Genomic DNA, 22679 nt, shown 5'->3' with positions numbered 1-22679 from the left:
AAAAAAATAGATTTTAAAATAAAAAAATTTTAATAGGTTTTAAAATAAGTCACACAAAAATGTTAATTCAGGTTTTTGTGTCATTCTTCTAGCAGACTGATGATGACACACTGAGCTATACAACTGTGAGATTCGCTGAAAAAAGTGAGAGAGGAAACAGAAAGAAGAGAGAACAGAGAAATCAGGAAATTGTCTACTCTGGCCTGATCTATTAAGAGGGAGGCTGAACCACTTCAAAAACAACTTCCTCTTGCATCGATGCACCTCTGCTGCTTTTATGCACACTTTACAAATACCACACGTTTCATAATGTTGGAGCTTGTCGAAGAGCACTCTCCTTCATGTTAGAGTGCCCTTTTATCTGCCAATTTACAGACCAACTGATAAAAGTCATAGTTTGGCTTATTGAAGTACACAGTGGTGCTCATAAACCCCCCCCCCCCCCCCCCTCCATGTTGGCCACTGGAGTACTAAAGCAAAATGTACAGGGTGTCACAAAACATGTTTTAAGAGCAGAAATAAAGCCTCTGGGCACATAAATGTTGCAAGGATGAATGGAATTGAAGCAGAGTATACAAGAGTGATTTGGTTTCAGACGTGTAGTTTCAAGATTTCCTTTTTAACATATTTATGCTAATTTGATCAAGTGCCCTTTCAGAACAACTGCTGATTCTACATACATTACTCATAAACGTGATATGCACAAACTGGTTCAGTTTTTGTGAGAATCCCTTCTTTGTAACTGTAATTGCTCAGAAGTGTACACCACTATCAACCACATTAATAAAACGAACATTTTTTCATAATCTTGTGGTGGCCATGTTATTTGAATGCTAGATGGGTAGTGAGACCAGTTTTGGGCTGGCTGTCCTCACTTCCTGTCCTTACAACCAATCACATAACTTAACTAAGTGTGTCAAAGAAAAATATAGAACACATTTTATTTTCCACTGGGGCTCTTGTTTCACTCCTCGTCCCCACTGGAGCGTTATTTACCAGACCTCTGACACAACGGAGAGGACAGAGTTGCAGTGACCATGATTCAACTCTGTCTGTGTTTGCTCTGGCTCAATAAAGTCTGTAAGTACAACCTACAGAAACACACACACACACACACACACACACACACACACACACACACACTCACACTCACACGTGTGAATACATGCTCAAGATCTTATATATCTGTGTTTGTAATGGCATCCATGATAACAAAATATATGCAAAACCATGTATTCCTTCTTATGTCTCAGATGCAATGGAACTTGGGGAAATCTATCAGCCATTTCATGTAGTGAGAGCTCGACTTGGGGACAGTGTGACACTGCAATGCTTTTACCCAGAGAAATACTTCTTTTTGGCCTGGTACAAACAGAATGTCGGAGAGAGACCTCAGATTTTGGCATCAGTGTTCAAAACCGGAGATGTGACCTTTTACAATGAATATAAAAATAATCATCGCTTCGAAGTACAAAGGGATACTAAACAATTCCATTTAAATATTTCAAATATTCAAGAATTGGATTTGGCTGTGTATTACTGTAGCAGAACATATGTGTCTATTATGGACTTTGGAGATGGAACTTTTCTAACCTTACAGGGTAATTTTAAATTATTCCATACTATACTATGCTATGCTACACTATGCTATTCTATACTATACTGTATTATGCTTTACTATACTATACAATACTACACTACATTATGTTACATTATACTATATTACTAAATTAAGCCATGATTTTAACAATTATGATTGACAAAAAGTTCTACGCCAATCAAAAGTTAGGGGTTGCCTCTCTTTGTGCATTAGTTTTGTATGGAACCTATCCAACAGAATGTGAACAAATGAGTCAAAGAATGATAAAACGGGAATCTTAGCAATAATCTCTGGTAATATTTGGGTTTAAACTTTCAAAAAAATGCAGTCATTACAAATGTACTACTAAAATGTATGACATCAGATTAGCTCGTATTTCTGAAATCTCTGCTATTTCCTCAGGCTCAGAGAAACACTCTGTTCTGCAACCAATAGTGACTAAAGTTATTCAACCAGGAGACACCAAGACTTTACAGTGCACAGTGCCAGCTGAGATCTGTGCAGGAGAACACAGTGTTTTCTGGTTCAGACAAGGTTCAGGAGAATCCCATCCAGGAGTCATTTACACCCATGGAAACAGGAGTGAGAAGAGGTCTGAGGCTGGTTCTCCTACACAGAGCTGTGTCTATCACCTCCCCAAGAGGAACCTCAGTCCGTCTGATGCTGGAACTTATTACTGTGCTGTGGCAACATGTGAAGAGATTCTATTTGGGAACAGAACCAGACTTGACTTTAGAGGTAAGCAGTGATAAAAGATGTCCAAGCCAGCTGGTGTTCTTCTAGCTTGTGATATCTCATTTCTGATCTGAAGATAACACCAGCCCACTTCAAATGTTCAGTGGCTTTTAACTTGGCCCACAGATCATATATACACAACATGCACAGACATGGTATTTATCATCACCAAAAAGCATTGTTGTTACGTTTAATAGCTATAATACATACCCTCATGACAGCATCCTGATATAATCTGGTTGTATCCTGTTTTTTTGTTACAAGTGTATGGTCTGTTTCTTCTGTATAATTGGTTACTATTTGCTAATTAAGTGTTTTTTTTTAATGAGACTAAATCTCAAGGTACTAATGTACTGTTAATTTCAACATTAGGCCTTTATAAACCAAAAGAAATGTAAGCTGCATTGGCATTTCCTTGCATCCTATACAGAGACGTGTAACACGGATCATCTTCTTGTCGGGTGTTTGATGGCGGCGCTAGCTATGTGTGTCATCCTGACCATAGCTCTGGTCTCTGTTTTGTGTAAGATGAGGAAGCTAAAATGCTGTCGACAGAACCGAGGTGTGTGCCCCTTTACTGACCAGTTTAGTCATTATCTGGTTTTATCTGTGTTTTAGCCATTACCTTGTAAACACTATAAAAACACAATGTTTTTCTCATCTTTCTAAAAATAAAGAGGCTCCAGACCAAAACAGTGCCACTAAGCACAAGGCCGAAGAACCCTGTAGGCCGAAGGTAGGTAGAGATGTCAGCGACTCATGCTAGTTTACAAATACATATATATTTACGGACATTAGAAAACGGAGTCTCCTCCATGATACCTGTTCATTTCCAAAATGGTGATTTTTTTTTTTTTTTTAACTCTTTGAGACCAATCTAGTTATGGAGTTCATAATAGTGATAAAATGTCTATCATGTGTCGCCTTTTCCAAAATGAAACAGAGATGTGCATCCTTGCGTGTCATTGTAGGAACAGCAAGAGGAAAACCAAGATAATCTCAACTATGTGGCTCTGACTTTAACCAGTAAGAGATCCAAAGTAGAGAGACAAAGGAGCTCCACTGAGAAGGAGACGCTTTACTCATCAGTCAGGTATTCGAACCGCAACTGACTCGTCATGACTCGTATCTCTGAGAACATTGTTCAACATTTTAAGTCTTGTTCTTTGTATATTTTGCAAAAAAAAAAAAAAAAAAAAAGAATCCATTGTCAAATGTAACTACTCTTTCATCATCCATGTGTACATGAAGACCTGCTAAAAATGTATTTTATCCTATCAGTCATTGGTATTGACTATAGATGGCCAATAATATGAAAACAGAAAGATATTGTATGTAAGAGAATATCTGCACTGCTTCTGGATTACAAGATCATTCCTGCTGTATCTGCACAGTACCGGACATTTTATCAGTCAAATATTTCAAAGTCAGTGTTGTGTTCTTCTTGTCATATTAATCTTGTTCTATTTGGCGTGTAAAACATTTTTTCATTTTTTTGAAATAAAGAAATTACATAGAAACTGCTATTTTTTCTTCTGTGAGTGTCCTCAGAAGTGACTTATAAACCACTTACCATAAACATTATTAATTATTATTATTGTTATTTATTATTGCTATCTACATTACAATTGTTGTTTATTTTAACATAGGGTAAAGTGTGGCATAGTGTAAATATACGCCTAATATTCTGAATAAATATTATGTGTGAGAAAACAAAGGGAAAAAAAAGAGTATTAGTTCTGAAAATGCAGTTAAACTGAGGTGCACGATGTTCTAGAGTTCATGTGTCGTTTAAGACGCTGTCTCTGTTTCATCTAAACCTCTTCAGTTGTTTCCCGTGTATCAAAGTTCCTCTGTGGTCTACAGGTTTTCATAAGCATCTCCTGTTCGTCTCTGTGAACAAGAAGGTGAGGCACTTACGTACTGTTAACATCAGAAACCCCACACACACACACACACACACACACTCACACACACACACACACACATCTTACATGCACACTCTGGCTATCAATATTCTATACCACAATATTTTAACAAAATGTTCACAACCTCAGATCTGCAATGTGTCTTTAATAATAGGCCTTACAGCAGAATAAGTTTGACCTTACTTTCACTGCCAATTGATGCATGTTGAAATGTACTTGAAAAGAATGCATAGTGTCTGTGGACAATGAATGAGGACCACAATTGTGTTAACAGTACGTATTTAAGTATACACTTAATGTGTTCATCTGCTGTAGTATTGGGCTGTGTTTCTTGGAGGTATTTGCTGTTTAGATATGAAAACACTGAACTCAGCAATGTGTCTGTAATTCATCAATCCATCAATGGAGGGCAGCAGTGTACAGTACTGATGATCATTTATGCAATGTCATGAATGTCTTCTGTAAACATATGTCTAACTGTAAAATGCATGTTTGTGCAGTTTTGATACCCAAACCAAAAATATTATATAAAATAAGCTGTAATAACATTTCAGAGTTTGATGTGTACATTTATGCAAACTTTATCTTAGAATCTTGTTTGTTTGAGTTCACATCTTTCTCTCCTGCTCTCTCTCTCTCTCTGTGCCTGTGTGTGTGTGTGTGTGTGTGTGTGTGCGCGCGCGTGTGCGCACGTGCATACATCTGCACATCTGCTGAGTTGACAGGGACAGAGAAAAATGTGCATCAAATTTCATTACATTCCCGCAGCCTATGTAAGCTCTAACGGACAAAGACACTGGACATAACCAAATCCAAACAACAAAGATTGATTCTCAGAATGGTCCACATGCATGGTGGAAAAAAACCCCCAGTCTATTTATACTGTGGCTGGGTTTTTTTTTTTTTTTCCGATGTTTGGGCATGTCAATAACAAGTGACCACAAACACCCACCCACGCTATACTGTAGGTAAACGAGTCATCTGCAGACGCACTGGGTTGTCTTTCCGATGCACTGGTGAAACCCTGTCATCTATGCACAAACTCAAAAGACCCTCACATCACTTTTTCTCTGTGGTCTTCAGCACAGGATGTTTGTCTGCAGTGTCACTACCTGTTATTCATATGCACTGTATTTGTTTAGCACGTTGTCAGGGGCTGTTTGTGACAACAACCTTCTGACCTGAAGTATAGAAATAGAAACCTGGGGGCTATCTGTAAACTTGTAAAGACGTTTAAAGATGTTTGACTTTTTGATTCATAAAGAAAAAAAAACACATTTTGCTTATCATAGTGCGCCACATGATCTACAACAAGATCCTGCATTTTTGGACTTAATGTTGAAGGGTTAAGTCTTGTTTAGCTGTGGAGCAATTCAACAATGTAGGTGGATTTTCTTTGTGTTTTCTTTCTTGAAAAACCTTAAAACTCAGTCATTACTATACAGACAGAAGGACAGATGGAAAAGTAGGATGGTGGATGTGATAGCTTCCAAGAGTGAAGCACACAGGTAAACTATGCTTTTGATTGCTGAGTTGCTTTATGACTGTTAAATGGCTAAATTATTGGCTCTAATATTCCATTTTATGATGTTTTTGATAAGGTTATGGGCATTCATCACAAAGACTTTGTTTTCAAATGTGGGCTTAACATATATTTGCATTGTTCCTTTGTCGGATGGTGGTGGTACAACCAGAGGCCAGGTTGCAGAGAGAAATGCAACACAAGCTGCTTCACAGTCAAAGGAGCTTTGCATGAAGAGGAACAACCTTTCAGAGCTCCCACCAATCAGCGTCCTCAATGGTGCACAAACAGCACAAGTGTCATTCCCCCAATCAGCCGTTTGTCAAGCCCATCTCTCTCTCTAGCTCTGTGTCTTTCTGCAGGCCTTGTGCAGTCCCCATGCTGGAATCCGGTCCAAATATGTCACAAAGCATTAGCCACAAACTCTGATCCATATTTCACTACATCACATAGACCAGGCTTCAATATTCCACAAAATCTTAAAATCTGGAGTACTATAATTCACATGAGTAGTCCTTTTGTTCCCATATAGTTGCATTTAAAAAAAAAAACGTGTAGGCATTTTATAGAAACTGAGGAATGTAACTTCTCATTAGGTCCTGTCAGTCAAATGGAAAGTTTTGTAAAAAAAAAAAAAAATGACTTAGATGTATATTCATTCATAATGACGACAAGACCTGGAGTCTTTACATTGAATTGTGCTACAACACCATACACACCATTGGTCATTTCCCGTGTGTGTCACACAGTCATCTTTCTTTTTTCTCTTGGTGATACACCAGCCATCAATCACCAGCCTTCTATTGGTGGTATATCCACCATCATCCCCTTTCAGCCAATCATGTTTCAGCAGATTTGCCTTTCAAAGTGGCCAGTCGCATCAAATAGTGCTAAAGGTTTTCTTGAGGTACAGTCAGCCAGGCGTCTCAAATGCCAGAGCATATATATACACACAGTCATGATGATGGTTTTACTGGTATTTACTCTCTTTAAAATGTGTGAGTACACGTTTCTTGTATGCCTTTCTGTGAAAAAAGATACATTTGATGAAAGTATATTTCTAAAACACTAACTGTAAACCTTTCTCTCTTTTCCTCCAGATTTAACTCATGCTCAAGAAACTTCTGGACTGTCTCATTTCTTAACAGCAGAGCTGGGAGAGAATATAACCATCGAATGCCATCGATCACACAAAGCCGTCAATTCAATGGTGTGGTACAAACAGAGCATAGGCAAAAAGCCGAGGCCAATAGCACTCTCTTATAATTACTTAAAAGATGTCAGACTTTTGGATGAGTTTGCGAATTCGCGTTTCAATGTAACAACAAAAGACGGTGGGTTCCATCTTCACATTGCACGGGCACGGCAAGAGGACATGGGAGCGTATTACTGCGGAACAGTGTTCCTAAATCAGCTGGATTTCTTATCAGGGACATTTTTGAATTTTAGAGGTAAATGTGATGTTTATTTTAAAATTCATTTAAAAGGGAAGAGGGTTAAGTTAATGCAGAGAAAGGGTTTGTTTGTTTGTCTGTCTGTTTGTCTGCTTATTTGTTTGTCTACACTGATCTAAAGCACACCACCAGGTGCTGAATACGGTTATTTTCTCTTCGTTTTGAAGGAGTGCAGTCTGAAAAAAGTCAGACTATTGTACAACATCCCATAACTAGGTCAGCTGGTCACGGTGACAGTATTACTCTTCGTTGTACAACTAACACTGAGAGATGTTCAGGAGAACACAGTGTCTATTGGTTCAGACATGGTTCAGGAGAATCCCATCCAGGAATCATTTACACCCATGGAGACAGGAGTGATCAGTGTGAGAAGAGCTCCGCGGCTGGTTCTCCTACACAGAGCTGCGTCTACAACCTCCCCAAGAGGAACCTCAGTCTCTCTGATGCTGGAACTTATTACTGCGCTGTGGCCATGTGTGGAGAGATACTGTTTGGGAGTGGTACAGAACTGAAGATTAAAGGTAACATTTTACTGGATCATTTTATTGGCTTTCTGAGAAAAGCACAGTGCAGGGAATAACTAAGAAACCTGACTGACCACAGTATCAACTTCTGAAAACTAAAACATTGTCATCTTTCTCTCTCCATCTTTTTTTCTTCACAGAACAAATTGCTTATGATCACGTAATTGTAGCTTTGGGGTCAGTTAACTTTTTGTTTATGACAGTTATCTTGGTACTTTTGGTTGACCTGTGTAGGGACAGGACTAAAAGGAGAAAAGGTGAGGTTTGCCATAAAACTTTACTTTCATATTCACATAAATATGTGGTCCATTTTTCATGTTAGTACATTAAAATTTGATTCATTGAACCAGAAGTTGATCAAAGGACTGTTCAACACTGTCATCATTATCATGTACTGTTTGTTGTTACGGATATTTTAATGCAGAGCATACAGATGAGGCACTCATTCTGTTTTTTGTTTTTTTTTTTAATTTTTTTTTTTTATTCTTTGAAGCATCAGCAGACAACATGACTGCCCGTGTCCAACAGGTAAACTTTGGCTCTCCAAATTTGTACATTCTGAAATTCAGGTTATCTTTTTTTTTTTTTTTTCATTGTCTGTTTTTAGTTTTCTCCATGACCTCTTAGTTACACAAACAATACTGCAGTAATTCTCCATTCCATGAACACAAGTCGCAAGTCAAGAGTTTGCTTAACGTTAAGTGGTTGTCTAAATTTGCTATACACGAACACAACTCACTTTACTTTGAATTACATGTACTGTACATATACAATGGTGAATTATCTCTCACCTGTTGTTATCTTTACTGGGCAAGAGTGTACGTTTACAGGTTTTTGGTGTCTCTTCCACACAACATATATATATATATATCTACACACACACACACACACACACACACACACATATATATATATGCAGCATCATTCTGCCTATCACAGGTTTCTAAAGATGCTGAATAACTGAATTAGATGTGTGAGATGTGTTTGAGGGGAGCTTGTGAAATAATCTGCACGTTCTTGGGCTCAGCAGAAACGCAGCCACTTAACCTCATTTTCTTTCATCTCACAGACGGAAAACTCAGATGTCTTAGATTATGCGACAGTGAATTTCACCGCCGACGCATCCTCCTCCAAAAGAGGAAGAGTGCAGTCCACCAGAGCCAGGGCTGTGTACTCTGAGGTCAGCCACTACCTAAGCAACTGAACTCTGACCCCTCAACCTGGCTACTGACCTCTGCCAAAATCTGAATGCATCTTCGATATTAGTCCCGACATTTCCTCAGTGATAGTTGATATGTAAATATACTTTGACGTAAAGTTTACTTTTCATGACTATGTAAATGTATCTTTTCCTCATTCTTTTACTGTTTAAAAGTTGACATTGCTCTGCGCTGTTTTGCACAACAAGCCATTCCTGTGGTGTAAGCTTTGAACAGATAATTCAGCTAAGCATTGAAAAATTTTTGCTTCAAGTATCTGTCAAATTTTTTTTCTGTCACATTAAAGGAGAAATTGGTTTAAATTCAGTTACTGTAATTGTCTGATCAGCAGCAATTCTGTGCATTATGAGTATCTTTTGTTTGGCTTAAGTTCCACAATAACTATTTGTTCTGGTATTACCTATGAAACATATTAATAACGTACACAAAAGTAACTATTCATAAAACTCAGTATTTATCAGGTCAAACGTCAAACTAAGATGTTTCTCCTCTTTGTCCTCTTGTTCCTAACTTTTTTATTTCTCATCCCTTTTCTTGTGAAAAGTATTACTGTCAGAGTTCCCTCTATGTCGCTTTTGCACTTTCAGATTCTTGGTTCATGCAGACTTTTCCTCTCTGATGTGCAATCAGTCACATAAGACTGGTGAAAAAAAAGGGGTTTATGTGATTTTCAGTTATAATTTTGATCATATATTTATGTCAGTGTAGTGATATCTATGATTGACTAGGAACTGATTCTACAATGGTTCAGAATTCAGTGTATTGGCATATATGGTATATGGTATATGGTTTACCTTGTCTCCTCGGCCAATTTCTGTACTCTGTGGTCTTTTTCCCAAATCACAGAAACTATGCAAACATAAAGATTTCCTCCATCTGGTGACGTCACCGTGTTTCACTGTAGAAACCAGTAATGATGTCAGCAGAAGCTTCGGACATCAGAACTTTCTTTTGTGAGAAAATGAAAAAGTTTAAGCAGACTGAAAATGTAATAAATTTGACTTTCTTTTTGGAATATTTTGAACTTCAAATCATTGTATTCTACTGGGAGGACAATGTTATTGCAGATCGTTTCCTAATCACACATCCCTTGTACATTCAAACACACACACACACACACACACACACATGCACACATCCACGCGCATACACATGCACACGTGTGCACACACACACATCCACGCACACAATTTACAATTTGGTATTTAGCAGATGCTTTTAGCCAAAGTGACTTACCATAAGTGCATCAGTCAGATCCTATTACCTCATAAACAGAGATCACAATAAGGCTGTACAATAATTACCCTTCGTATTACACTCCTGGAATTCTGTGACAGTGAATGATAAACACAAACACAAGACAAGGTTAGTATTTTTTCTTTTATATATATATACATACATGTGTGTGTGTGTGTGTATATATATATATATATATATATATGTATGTATAAAGAAAGGGAGGTTAGGCAGTGGGGGACAGGTGGGTTCTGAAGAGGTGGGTTTTCAGTTTCTTGCAGAAAATGGCAAGAGATTCCGCAGTCCTAACTGAGTGAGGGAGGTCATTCCACCACCGCGGAGCAATAGTGGAGAAGAGGCGTGGTCGGGAAGAACGGCTCCCGGGTTCCTGAAGTGAGGGGACCGTCAGTTGACCAGAGGTGGTAGAGCGGAGGGCTCTAGCAGGGACATACACACACATGTGCAAACACACACACACACACACACACCAGCAAGTGGCACTGTAATGAGTGGCATCTGCAAACTAAAAACAGAGAAGTAAAACAGATGATATTCACTGAGGATATTATAAGTGATAAGTAACACTGGCCTATATAATCCTATAAAGAATGATATTTGAGATACCAGCTCTAGCACCACTAAATGAATGAATACCACTAAATGAATCTCTATGTAAAAATATGAGGTATTTATTAATGGCAGACAGAGTGAATACAACCGGGAGAGGACAGGCAGCGACACAATACTTTCCAAAGAACAGGCACAGACAGGCAATAAACCGGATACAACTAGATAATATTAACAGTTCAACTATTTACGCAACCAGAGAAACACTCAGCACACATTCGTGGCAAATGTAGACTTTGCAATGTGACGGTAAAACAGAGGGGCTTACATAGAACGGTGAATGAGTGCAAAGGAGTGAGAACAGGTGAGGGAGAGGATGAGTGAGCAGACCGGTGATTAGTAAACCGGTGACTCAGATCGTCGAGTGGCTAAAATCGGTGAGGGAGGAGACCAGTTCATTACAAATGGTAAGATGCAAAATATTAAATACAAATATTAAATACAACGACCAAAACAGCAACGACAACGACAAAAAATTGTGTTAACTGCTTTTATTTTGATGAATAAAAAAGAAAAAACATCATAACTTAACTGTATAAGAAGATCTGTACAGGATGAATCCATGCCTTTGAAGGTCCTGTTTCTCCAAAGACAGTGTAGACAGACACATAAAACGAAATGACAACTTTTATGTATTGAACTTTCATGTAGCTCAAGCTAGCAGAACATGGTCTTCCACCACCATGGTCGTCCACTCAGTGTTGCCTCTGCCAGTGTTTGTATCCCAGAGCATCCACCTCTCACCATCACATCTCCACATACATCACATTCTTGTGGAAAAGTGAAGCATTTTCTCTGGCAGTTGTCATGGCAACTGAAGAACCTGTCAGACACACCCAAACAGATGCGTTTCTCTTGGCCTTATGGCCTCCTAGCTTCATGTGGAGTGTGTGTATAAGAGTATGACTGATAAAGGGTAGTCAGAGATTCCTTTTGGTTTCAGTGTTTTATGGACACAGGTTATGGTTTATTCAACAACACGTTTAATTTTCAGACTTTAATCAGTACCAAACTATAATTGTACAGAATACTGAATCAGAGGCCAAGAATCCTATTTGTTGCTGCTTCAAACAGTGTATGAATGCAATGGAATGCAACAGTAACAGTCTGAATCTTAGTCTGGACTTCAGATATATCACATATGTAGTCTAAAACAATCTGGACATTGGACATATCAAAGATGTAGTCTAAAACTCAGTTTGGACTTCAGATATATCACAGATATGGTCTAAAACTCAGTCTGGAGTTTAGATAGATCACTGATATCATCTAAACCTCAGTGTGTACCACAGATATGTTATAGACATTGTCTAAACCTTAGAGGAACACTGGCTTACCAGGAGATCATTTGTGGCCCATTTGTATAGAACTATATTATATTAAGACACACAAGCTATCAGCAAAGTCAGTAGACCCTAACAATTAATTAACACAAACTGTACAAATGAATTAATTAAGTAATGTCAGCCCCCCAATCTCTTTGTGCATGGTCTCTGTGTATATGCGTGTGTGAGTGTGTGTGTGTGTGTGTGTGTGTGTGTGTGTACGTGTGTGCGTATGTGCGCGCGTATGTGCGTGCATGTATGTGTGTGTGTGTGAATGAGAGGTATGACAGGGAAGTTGGACACCTGCCCCTGTCCTTGTAACAGCCCCCTTTTCAAATTTCCTGTTAAAACAGCCAATAAGACATGCCGGGGTCACATGCCTGCCAGTGACTGTACCACAGTAGCGGTTAAAGAATGAAGCTTCACTCCAAGTAATGTGAAGGAGACCTTAAAGCAGTCATGACTGCTCTGTACATGCCCCTACTGACATACTTAGCAATTGGTAAGTAATACAATGTCATTAAAACTTCATTTGAGAGGAAAGAAGGATCTAGGGTGTTGAATGAACATTTGCATAGCAGTAACATGACAATAGCTCTTCATACAGTGTAACGTTATTTTCATTTCATTAGGTGGTGCCCTGTCTATTGTTCATCAGATGGATCCAGTACTCATAACTCAGGCTGGGGCGAATGCCAACCTGTCTTGCTTTTTTCCAAAAGACAAGGCAACAAGTGTGATGTGGTTGAAACAGACAATCGGACAGGGTCCCGTTGTTATAGCGACATCTTATTATCATACAAGTCCAGCAGAACTTGAGAAGAGCTTCAACAAGAGCAAACGTTTCATTCCAAACAGAGGAATCGATAGTTTTAACCTCAGTATCTCGAAGATAGAACCAGCGGACTTGGCTACATACTACTGTGCAGTATCCCTTGTGAACAAGGTGACATTTGGAAATGGTACTCTTTTGGTGGTAAAACGTAAGTTACATTTTTCATTATCATTGTAACATTTTCACTCTTGCACATTGGCAAAAAGATGCTGAAAAATAAGTCAAGTAAAGTGAACAGACCTGCGGTTGATTGGCTTGATGAAATGTCAGTGCTTTATCATTCAGCAAGACTTGGGTGTACAATTATAATAATCATATTAAAATTTGATAACACCTGTGGTGTTCTTTTATGTCAATATCAGCATAGATAAGAAAAATCCTATCTGTTCGTCTAAGCTCAGTCTAACTGCATATCTAAATCATGGTGTATTATTTTATGTCAATGCACAGCAAAAGACAATTCTCAAATTTCACAGACTCAAAACGTGGTATTTTATTTTCAAGGTGCTGATCTTGACACACACACCATTCTTCAGGAGCCAGTATTTGGGTCATTTCAACCAGGAGATGATCTGTCTCTCCAGTGTAAAATTCACGCCAACATCTCTACAGCAGAACGAAATATTTACTGGTTCAGACATGGTTCAGGAGAATCCCATCCAGGAATCATTTACACCCATGGAAACAGGAGTGATCATTGTAAGAAGAGGTCTGAGGCTGGTTCTCCTACACAGAGCTGTGTCTATCACCTCCCCAAGAGGAACCTTAGTCCATCTGATGCTGGAACCTACTACTGTGCTGTAGCCACATGTGGACAGATATTGTATGGGAACGGAACAGAGTTAAATATTGCAGGTAAGTTTGATATTTCCAGACAGAAAATTACACACACACACACGTGAAAAACCAAATACAGTGTCTTTTAGCTGAATGCAGATGATGCAAAACATAAACCTAAATGCATAAACCAAAGTAAAAACTAGTTTAAATTTGTGAAAATTAAAAATGTGAAAATTAAAAATGTTCAGTGAATAATTTGATGATTGATGATGGATCATTGTTTCAAATATACTCCAAATGTTTCAGCTTCTGATGGTTCAAACGACCAAAGCACAAAGTTCATCGCTTATGGCCTCGGAGTGACGTTATTAATGAGTTTAACTGCCAACATCATACTTTTCCTAAAAATGAAAAAGGCCTCTAGTTCAGGTATGGTTTTTATCTTAAATAGAAAAGCAATGAAGTACAAAAATATAAGCACAGGTAATGAGGGGGTAGGCAGTCATCCTTCTGTCGTGTTGCATAATTGAAGGATTGTGTTCCTGCTGTAATCTAATAATTAAGGATTACGATATGCCTACTGTTTTGACCAAGCAGGAGGAAGATAATCTATACCCACCTTAATGCATTCTAACTTGTTTGAATAGGTATGCAACCTTTGTAACCAATATTGTCAGAGCTCATTTGGCTTTAACTGACTGTGTAATTAGAAAAAACAGACATACCATAAAACCCAGTCCATCTTTCTTCTTAGGTGAAAGAACAAAGGTGGTAGAACCTAGAGACGCCCATAGCAACATTTCCAGAGAACAGGTAATTGAAGAGCATGTTAATTCATTTCATAATGATGCAGTTGAAGCTCTCACACTTTATGGAGTCAATAAAACGTAAAAAAAAAAGATGGTTCTGTAATTAATAGTCTGACTACTTAGGCCTGAGTGAATAGAATTAAACATGGCAAAAGAGAACTTAAAGCACTTGCCTCAAACCACTAGTTTAAAAGAGGAAAAATGTGCTTGACAGTGCAGAAAGTAAAATATTCACTCAAATTGAATGCATGGGATATGAAAAGGAATATGATATGGACATTAATTTCACTTTCAGTATTTACAGCAGTGAATATGAAGCAAACATAGTAAAAAAGCAAGCACGCGTACTAGTAATTATTTGCAGAAGAATATGCATGAGTTTATGGGGCTATGAATTAAGTTGTGACAGTGGAATTACATTTATTTTCCATCTTTTATTTCAGCTTTGTGATGATACTGAGCCGACCAGTCTAAACTATGCTACTGTGACATTTCATGAGAGAAGACCTGGAAATAGGGTTAAGAAGACAAAACAGGACCCTGTCTATTCCGGACTGCTCCTGTCTTAAATGCAAATGTGAATGTTTTCACCGCAGAACATTGATCACAAAGCAGCCTTCTTGAAGTAATCAGATGCTGATTTGTAGTGCAAGTTAGGTTATTATTTCATCTTCAATACTATAAGATTTGTCACCACAAGAAATGTACTAATCATGTGAAGCTGCACCTTTTGCAAGTCATACATTTCCACTGTAGTCATGGCTGAATAACCTGTCTCTGTAAATGTTTCTCTGTGTGTGTGTGTGTGGGGTGTGGGGTATGGTAAGTGGTCTGTGGTTTACGCTCACCCCCGTGAGTATCCGAAGAGCATTTTAGGCACATTGACTACCAGCTATATTACTGAACCTTAATGTGTACTGTTGTATACATGATGCCTTGACAATAATCGAAAACCAGCAAACCACTAAAACCAAAATCTATGTTTCCTGTTGGGTCTTTTTGTGACTACACTCAAAATAAATGCGTTTTGGGCAATTTCATTTAACTGTAGATGTCTAAATTGAACATTATAACAATAGTGTCAGAGGGAAAGGCCTTGCATGTGAAAAAACCCACCCACTCTGTCTGTGTGACTGACGCTTCGTCTGACTGCTGTCTCACATTTCAAACTCCACCTATCAGAGAGTGGACTCAATACTCAACTTCTTAACTGGGAACAGTTACTCAACTTCTCCCCTTTCTCCTCTTATTGTTCTACAGCAAGCTCTTGCTTAGTCACACTCGTAACGCACAAAATAATTGCATACAGTCAAATTGCAGCTGTTGTAACCACATTTATGAAAGGGAAACAACCAACTAACCTGCACAGTCACAGTTTTCACTTATGTTTCTTGTCATCACTGTGGTACTTGCCATCTCTTTATCATGAAAGATCACAGACATCTAATCACAGGGCAAATTATAATATGATCAGTATCTGAAATCACAACACAAACTACCATGTGTTATCACAGAAGTACAGGGTCATCTAAACTGGACTGATGGCCTTAACAAATTACTATTCTGGGCCTAGTGAGTTAGTCTATAGCAACAGTTTCATTTATCCATCTCAGCCATCGTATTTATTAAAAAGATGACATTTAAAAAAAACACAGAGGCATGAGAAGTTATACTGTAGATCTGTTTATTAGTTATTCGTTATGAAATTCAGATACTTGTAGGACATTAAGGCATATTCAAAGTTGTGCAGTTCATGAATCTTTCTGTAGAGGGCAGTGGTATGAATGCATCTCACTGGGTTTCAGTTTGCACTAAAAACTGCTGAGGAAGGGGATAAAAGCTTATGTGCAGCTTTAAAATAATGTTGTGTTGTTAACATTTTAAAATAAATTACAAGTAACATACAGTAGAGTAGATTGTGTGAAGAAATATGAAAATATGTGTGTGTGTGTGTGTGTGCGTGTGTGTGTGTGTGTGTGTTGCATGTGTGTGTATGTGTATGGCAAGGTACATGTACATGACGAGGCTTTTGAGGCAACTATCTCTGCAAACAGCTACCACATGTTTAACATGTATAATCAACTTATAGTAATACAACGCTGTTTTTTTTTTTTTTTTATTTTGTCTTGGGACTTATCAGTAGCAAACCGCCCAACCGCCTCTGTATGCAATGAGAGACAAATGCATTTGTTCTGCGGTCTGTTGCATGCTCAACTCCTCTCACTCCTTTTGAGTGGTCTTTCTGGGTAGCCTTTGCACACACAAACAGACCCTTACACCTCTTTCTCTCTCTCAGTTTCAGTCTCTCATTTCTCTGTGGTTTCTAGCACAGGATGTGTTTCAATGTGGTGAACTGACCTGTTTTTCTCATTCTCATTTGTTTCTCATTTACGATAAAACTACCACGGCTCTCATAAGATAAATGGCACACTTCAGAAGGAAAACTCACGCAAAACCGGATAAACCAAACAGTGTTTAAGACTGTTCAAGTAAAGTCAACTGAGAATAATTAGGAATGATGGAAGTCATTCAAAGGAGTTTGAAGCTTTCAGTAATGAGTACAAGAATATGCCGTTTGCGGTGGCGGCACTAAATGAGAACAGACTCATATCTGCTGATGGAAAGAGGAGGAGTCTAATAAAGAGAATGGTGAAGAAAGGGGGAGAGAAGTGGGTGGGGAGATGGGGGGAGAGAGAGAGAGAGAGAGAGAGAGAGAGAGAGGACACTAAAAAGAGCAAATAAAAACAAGGCCTCTGTCTTCTGTTGAGAACAGTCATGGCCACCCTCACTCAAGCCTATTCAAACATTAGTTGAGTGTTTTTGTTCCATCCATGATCACCGGTGTCCTTTCTGAGCCTAATGGACCACACAAGGACAGAGCTTACAATACAGCAGTTACAGTGTATCCCGGTGTGACCTTGGTAAATAAAATAACCTTTGAAGGGGTCACTGGCATTAAATGTTATGTAGCGTGTGTATCAAGCCTGCACGACAAGCATGCCCTTGTTTTGTCCTTTAAAAGTCAAAATGGTGACACAACTGCTTTTTGGTGTGTCCATCAAAAGTGTTTCACAAAGGAGGAGGTACTGATTCATGAAATGCATGTCAGGCACAAAGGTATTTCTGAGGAGATGAACAAACCTGTGTAGGTGGTGTAAGCTGTATTTGCTTAAGGTGTAGCTTTAGACTATTGAAGATTAACCATCTTGCACGTTGTCAAAAAACAGGCTCGTGAAAACGCTGAATTACATCACTGAAAACAACGCAAAAAAGAATCACAATGCTACCAGGAAAACTAGTAGCACAAAATCTCAGATGTGGGAAAAACAAACAAACAAACAAACAAACAACAAAAACCAAAAACCAATTTCATTCCACGTCATGAAAACGAACATCAGCACAGCTTTTTCTGTGTGACATTCCACCCTCACACTTGCTGTCCAAAAATAAAGTCTTGCCGTTGAGTCTGGGGTTTCAGTGGGCGGTAGCAGAATGTGACAGGTTTTCATGAAACTTGCATTCTACAGACAGACAGACCATCCATTGCCCGACCACTTCAGAAGAACTGCGCCTACACTGATGGTAGCATCTATAAAAAAAGAAGCTGACCTGCATGCTTGTCCTATAAGAATCTATTTTTGCACCTGATCGGAGCTTGGAAATCACACGCTGTCCAAGCCATATTAGCTTATTTAAGTCACCATCTCTCCCATCACACTAGAGCAATGTGTATTAGAACACAAAGCCTAACCAATCTGACTGTTAATGGAATATTTACCACGTTCATACCAACTGCTTGTTTTTCAGAAAAATACATAGAACTGAGGATATTGTACGTCAAACAATAGCTGACTTGTGTAAAAAAATGGAATAATCCTCTGAAATTTATGTCGGATTAAAATACATTATTCATTAGTAGCATTGGCAGACAGCTCCAACACCAACAGATTTTAATTTGCTGCTATGATGTAGCTGACTTACAAGACTATGAAGTAACAGGAAGGCCTTTCTGCTTTGACTTTCATCTGACTAGAATGCCATGTTTGATAGTTACCTAGAATATACTGGCTCTTCATTTTGGCCAGTTCAGGTTGGTAAGATTCACAACTAGGCCAGAACTGTCAACTGAGCCAAAATCTTGACTATAAAAATCTTAAGAACTCCTAAGAGCCTCAAAGATGATCCCAACATTTATTCCATTGATTCAACATTAGTCTAATAGCTTTGAAAACTTGGTTTCTATACCAAGTATAACAACTATCTTGATTTACACATTGGGTGCATCAGTGACCAGTGAAAATCCCATTTTTGAAATATGATGACATGACATGGTTATGAATTGGTTGGGAGTGATAGCTTTGGTCTGTTGTGGTACCCCAGCCTTCCTCCAGAGGCATATGATCTCAGACAAACCCTGTACAAGTCAACTAAATGTTTTTTTAACATCAAAATTCTTGATTCAAAGCTCTTTTAAGAGACGATACAGTTTTTTATGTTGTGTTGGTTGGTTGACAATACGCATCTAAAACCAACTATTCCACAGCGTGAGAACACTCTCAGACGCAGTTTTCTGTCACAAAATGGGAGAAAATGGGTGTCACCTAAGAGGTCTGCTGACTACAGGAAGAACACGCATCTTGTTTCAGCCCTGAAATTTATCTGTTCATCTCTTTTCCAGCCAGATGAGAAGTGCCCTTCACAAAGAAGCACTGCGATGACTGGTCTGGCTTTTTTTGTCTTGATTCTTCAAATATCATGTGAGTGTTTTTGTTTATTTTTGTTTTTTAGAAATAACAACAGCACCATTTCTTTCCAATTCTTGTACAACAGAAAAAAAAAAACTGGAACAGATCAAGTTTTTTGGTTTTATTTGTCATTTATTCATTTTGAGACGCTCACAAGTTTACGCTACGTTTCTACAGTTTCAGCTGAAAATCCAAGCCCCACTGTCTCTCAGCCAAAGCCATCACTGTCTGCTCCACTGGGAGGCTCTGTCACTTTGGAGTGTAACACCACTGCAGAAAAAGCAATGGATTGGATTTGGTTGAAGCAGAGCCCCGGACAGAAGCTAAGACCCATTGTGTCAACGTATTATGGAACTGAACAGTTTCAAGACGAGTTTTTGGGTGACCCACATTTAGAACTCCAAGTAGCAAGTAGGAATTCAACATTAACTATAACAAGTATTGGGGTCGTTGATACAGGCTTCTATCACTGTGGTATAAGATGGTATGATCAGTTTTATTTTGGAGATGGTGTACATCTTACAGTCAAGCCAAGTGGTGAGTGAAAATCTTTGAAAGACTGGATTCTTTAAACAAATAAACAAGTGAACACCTAAAATTATTAACCAATTTAAATTTACATATATACATTTCACATTTTGTGCAGATTCAAAATTCACTGACGTTTCTCAGAAGCTTGAATTTCATCACATCAGTACCGGAGATAAATTAAATCTGCAATGTACAATCCATACCAAGAGCTGTAAAGGAGAACACAGTGTTTATTGGTTCAGACATGGTTCAGGAGAATCCCATCCAGGAATCATTTACACCCATGGAAACAGGAGTGATCAGTGTGAGAAGAGCTCCGCGGCTGGTTCTCCTACACAAAGCTGCGTCTACAACCTCCCCATGGCAAATATCAGTCTCTCTGATGCTGGAACTTATTACTGCGCTGTGGCAACATGTGGAGAGATACTGTTTGGGAGTGGCACTAGGATTGAGATTGAAGGTAATGTCTTTTTACAAGTCACATATAATTATAAAAGCACATAATTTTTTGTTAGAGCTATGAATTAACTAAGAAAATGTACTAGATGTTTCACAGATTAATTTCTTAACTTTTCCAACAAGTCTTCAGAGTTTGGTCTTTGATGCCCTTTTCCAACTGCTTTTAAGGCCACTCAGATTAATACAACTTTCTTCTTATGACTTTACTTATATAATTGCATCGGAGAGCTACTACAATATCTCTTTTTCATTCTTCTTCTTCCATGTCAGATGGTCTTAACATGACCCTGGTCCATATAATCCTGGTCCTTGGATCTTTTCTCATGATCTCAGTATTCACAAATCTGATCATTACTCTTTTATGGAGGAGAGCTGCAAAAAAAGGTAAAAAAAAAAAAAAAAGCTAAATCTTACAGTGTGCTATAGGTCACAGGTGCATTATAAGAACAGTCACACTGTCAGAATGAGCCAGAAAGGTTGAGCAAAAAGTCAAGAAGACAAATGTAGAATTGAAGTAGAATCAATCAATGACAGGTCTTTATCAAACATAATCAGTTAATCAAAAGATTTTATGTACACCAGTGTTTAAACAGCATTTGACTCCAAAATGTGCTTATAGTAGATTCTGGTGCTCCTAGTAGATTAAAATATTTCTTAATAGTAAAGTTTTTGGCTTTGAGATATCAATGCATTTTGAGTGTTAGATTTGTTAACCTATATACATACGACTACAAGTGTGGAGGGGGAAGAGAGAAAGATGTATCTACAAACAAAATATATTCAGAATGATTGTTATTGAAACCATTGGTGAGCACTGCTCGAAGCAAACTCAAGTTAATAAGTATTGTGACTGTGATATGTTTATTGTGTTCTGCTAACACATGACACATAATATGTAATGACTTTGCTTTCTTACATTTGACGTGTGGCATGAAAATTACCCATATTCAATCAGATTCTTCAAACTTATAGCAATACTTGTTGATTCAAAACCAGCTACTGTTTTTTTTTAATTAGAGATTTTGTCCTTTTTATATCTTTTGAAGGTCATCACCATGCAGACACTCTTGCGCAGGTATATGTGATACTCTCGCAATACAATTTCCCTTATTTAGGCATTATCATCATCACACTATTGGCTCATTTTGGGATGAATGAGATCCTTGACTATATTCCTATTGACTATATTCCTATTGACCGTGTTGGATTTTACCCCTTTTGCAGAATCCTGACGTGGATGTTACAAACTATGCTGCACTCAGCTTAAAACCACAACAACATCAAAATGTGAAAAGAAGACAAGAGGAAACGGGTGTTGTGTATGCTCTTGTGAATCCCCACTCGTAATTCTACACCAGTGTTAAATGAACACTCTCAGAGTAAATTTAATACCAGTCAATGCACTGTCTATCTTTAATCTGCACAAAATTGTCTGAGTAGGGAATGCTGCACCTTACAGGTTTAAAGTGTTATTCTGCTTCCACAAACTATTTCATGCGTCTGCTTTTTATTCTTATCCACATTCAAATGACCAACAAACTACAGAGTTAAGCTTTCAAAAATTCTATTTAGTAGCAAACACAGTGCTGGAGACAACAGGATGAATGGAATTAGAGCTTTGTAACATGTCTATCAGAAAAAAAAAGTGTTTAAGTGTTTAATGCAACATGGCAGCGCACCATGAATTGTGATATTACTCTAATAGTTGATGACTCAGCAATTAATAATTATTTATTATTAATCAAATCTGATTATTCTGTGCATAATGTTATTCAGCACTGAATGCTCCTCTGTTATCTCTTCTAAATTTTTTTCATTTTATGGATGTCAGACAAAGTCCTGTAATACTGAACTTGATACTTGATACTTTTCTTCAAATTAAAATATTAATTTATGTTAAAACATTAAAAAGGCCTGGAACAATTGAATGTGTTGTGGTTGGTTGTTTTGGGCATCCAAATTAGGTGTGTCCCTCTGATGCTAAGCAGACCAAGTATTCTCAGAAAAATGCTAAATGCTGTCATTACCCCAACCAGTACTATCAATAGTGGCAATTTCAGCACCATGGACAAGGACACATTCTGCTCAGTGACACACCAGTGGTACTTCAGCAGCTGCAAATTGACATTTTCATATTAAGGGCTCCAGACAGACAACTTCATCCCCAATTGCAGCCTGATACAAAAAATGCAGTAGTATAACTTGGCCATGGAGTATTTTTTCACCTTTGATTGGTGTATGTTAAAAAAAGAACTTACAGAGATCTTTGTGGACTATATCAAGGCCCAAGCTGCTAGACCAAGCTGCTGGTAGTTTTCAATAAAGGTATATGGTGCTCTAACGGAGCTC

At 38.2% G+C, this 22679-nt stretch overlaps 2 protein-coding genes across 2 annotated transcripts; both read left to right on the top strand.

Moving 5' to 3' along the window:
• The first annotated feature begins 1258 nt into the window (after window positions 1-1258).
• On the top strand, window positions 1259-3447 carry LOC115816212 (uncharacterized). Its single transcript, XM_030779179.1, has 4 exons — window positions 1259-1601; window positions 2003-2338; window positions 3013-3071; window positions 3307-3447. The coding sequence occupies exons 1-4, from the start codon at window positions 1259-1261 to the stop codon at window positions 3445-3447; spliced, it is 879 nt and encodes a 292-aa protein (XP_030635039.1).
• A 9183-nt stretch (window positions 3448-12630) lies between these two features.
• LOC115816211 (uncharacterized) lies at window positions 12631-21597 on the top strand. The gene is made up of 6 exons (XM_030779178.1): window positions 12631-12673; window positions 12804-13154; window positions 13511-13861; window positions 19518-19751; window positions 20125-20331; window positions 21446-21597. Exons 1-6 carry the CDS (start codon window positions 12631-12633, stop codon window positions 21595-21597), a joined length of 1338 nt encoding a protein of 445 aa, XP_030635038.1.
• Window positions 21598-22679: the final 1082 nt, after the last annotated feature.

The sequence above is a fragment of the Chanos chanos genome, chromosome 7, assembly GCF_902362185.1.
Source record: "Chanos chanos chromosome 7, fChaCha1.1, whole genome shotgun sequence".
Taxonomy (NCBI): Eukaryota; Metazoa; Chordata; class Actinopteri; order Gonorynchiformes; family Chanidae; genus Chanos; species Chanos chanos.
Note: the sequence above shows the minus strand (reverse complement) of the source record. Positions and strands in the feature narration are given on the sequence as shown.

Coding starts and splice junctions, on each gene's coding strand:
- LOC115816212 (XM_030779179.1), top strand. CDS start 1,259: ATGGAACTTGGGGAAATCTATCAGCCATTTCATGTAGTGAGAGCTCGA. Junction 1,602..2,002: donor AACTTTTCTAACCTTACAGG/GTAATTTTAAAT, acceptor CTATTTCCTCAG/GCTCAGAGAAACACTCTGTT. Junction 3,072..3,306: donor AAGAACCCTGTAGGCCGAAG/GTAGGTAGAGAT, acceptor GTGTCATTGTAG/GAACAGCAAGAGGAAAACCA.
- LOC115816211 (XM_030779178.1), top strand. CDS start 12,631: ATGACTGCTCTGTACATGCCCCTACTGACATACTTAGCAATTG. Junction 12,674..12,803: donor ACTGACATACTTAGCAATTG/GTAAGTAATACA, acceptor TCATTTCATTAG/GTGGTGCCCTGTCTATTGTT. Junction 19,752..20,124: donor TTTAGAACTCCAAGTAGCAA/GTAGGAATTCAA, acceptor GACATGGTTCAG/GAGAATCCCATCCAGGAATC.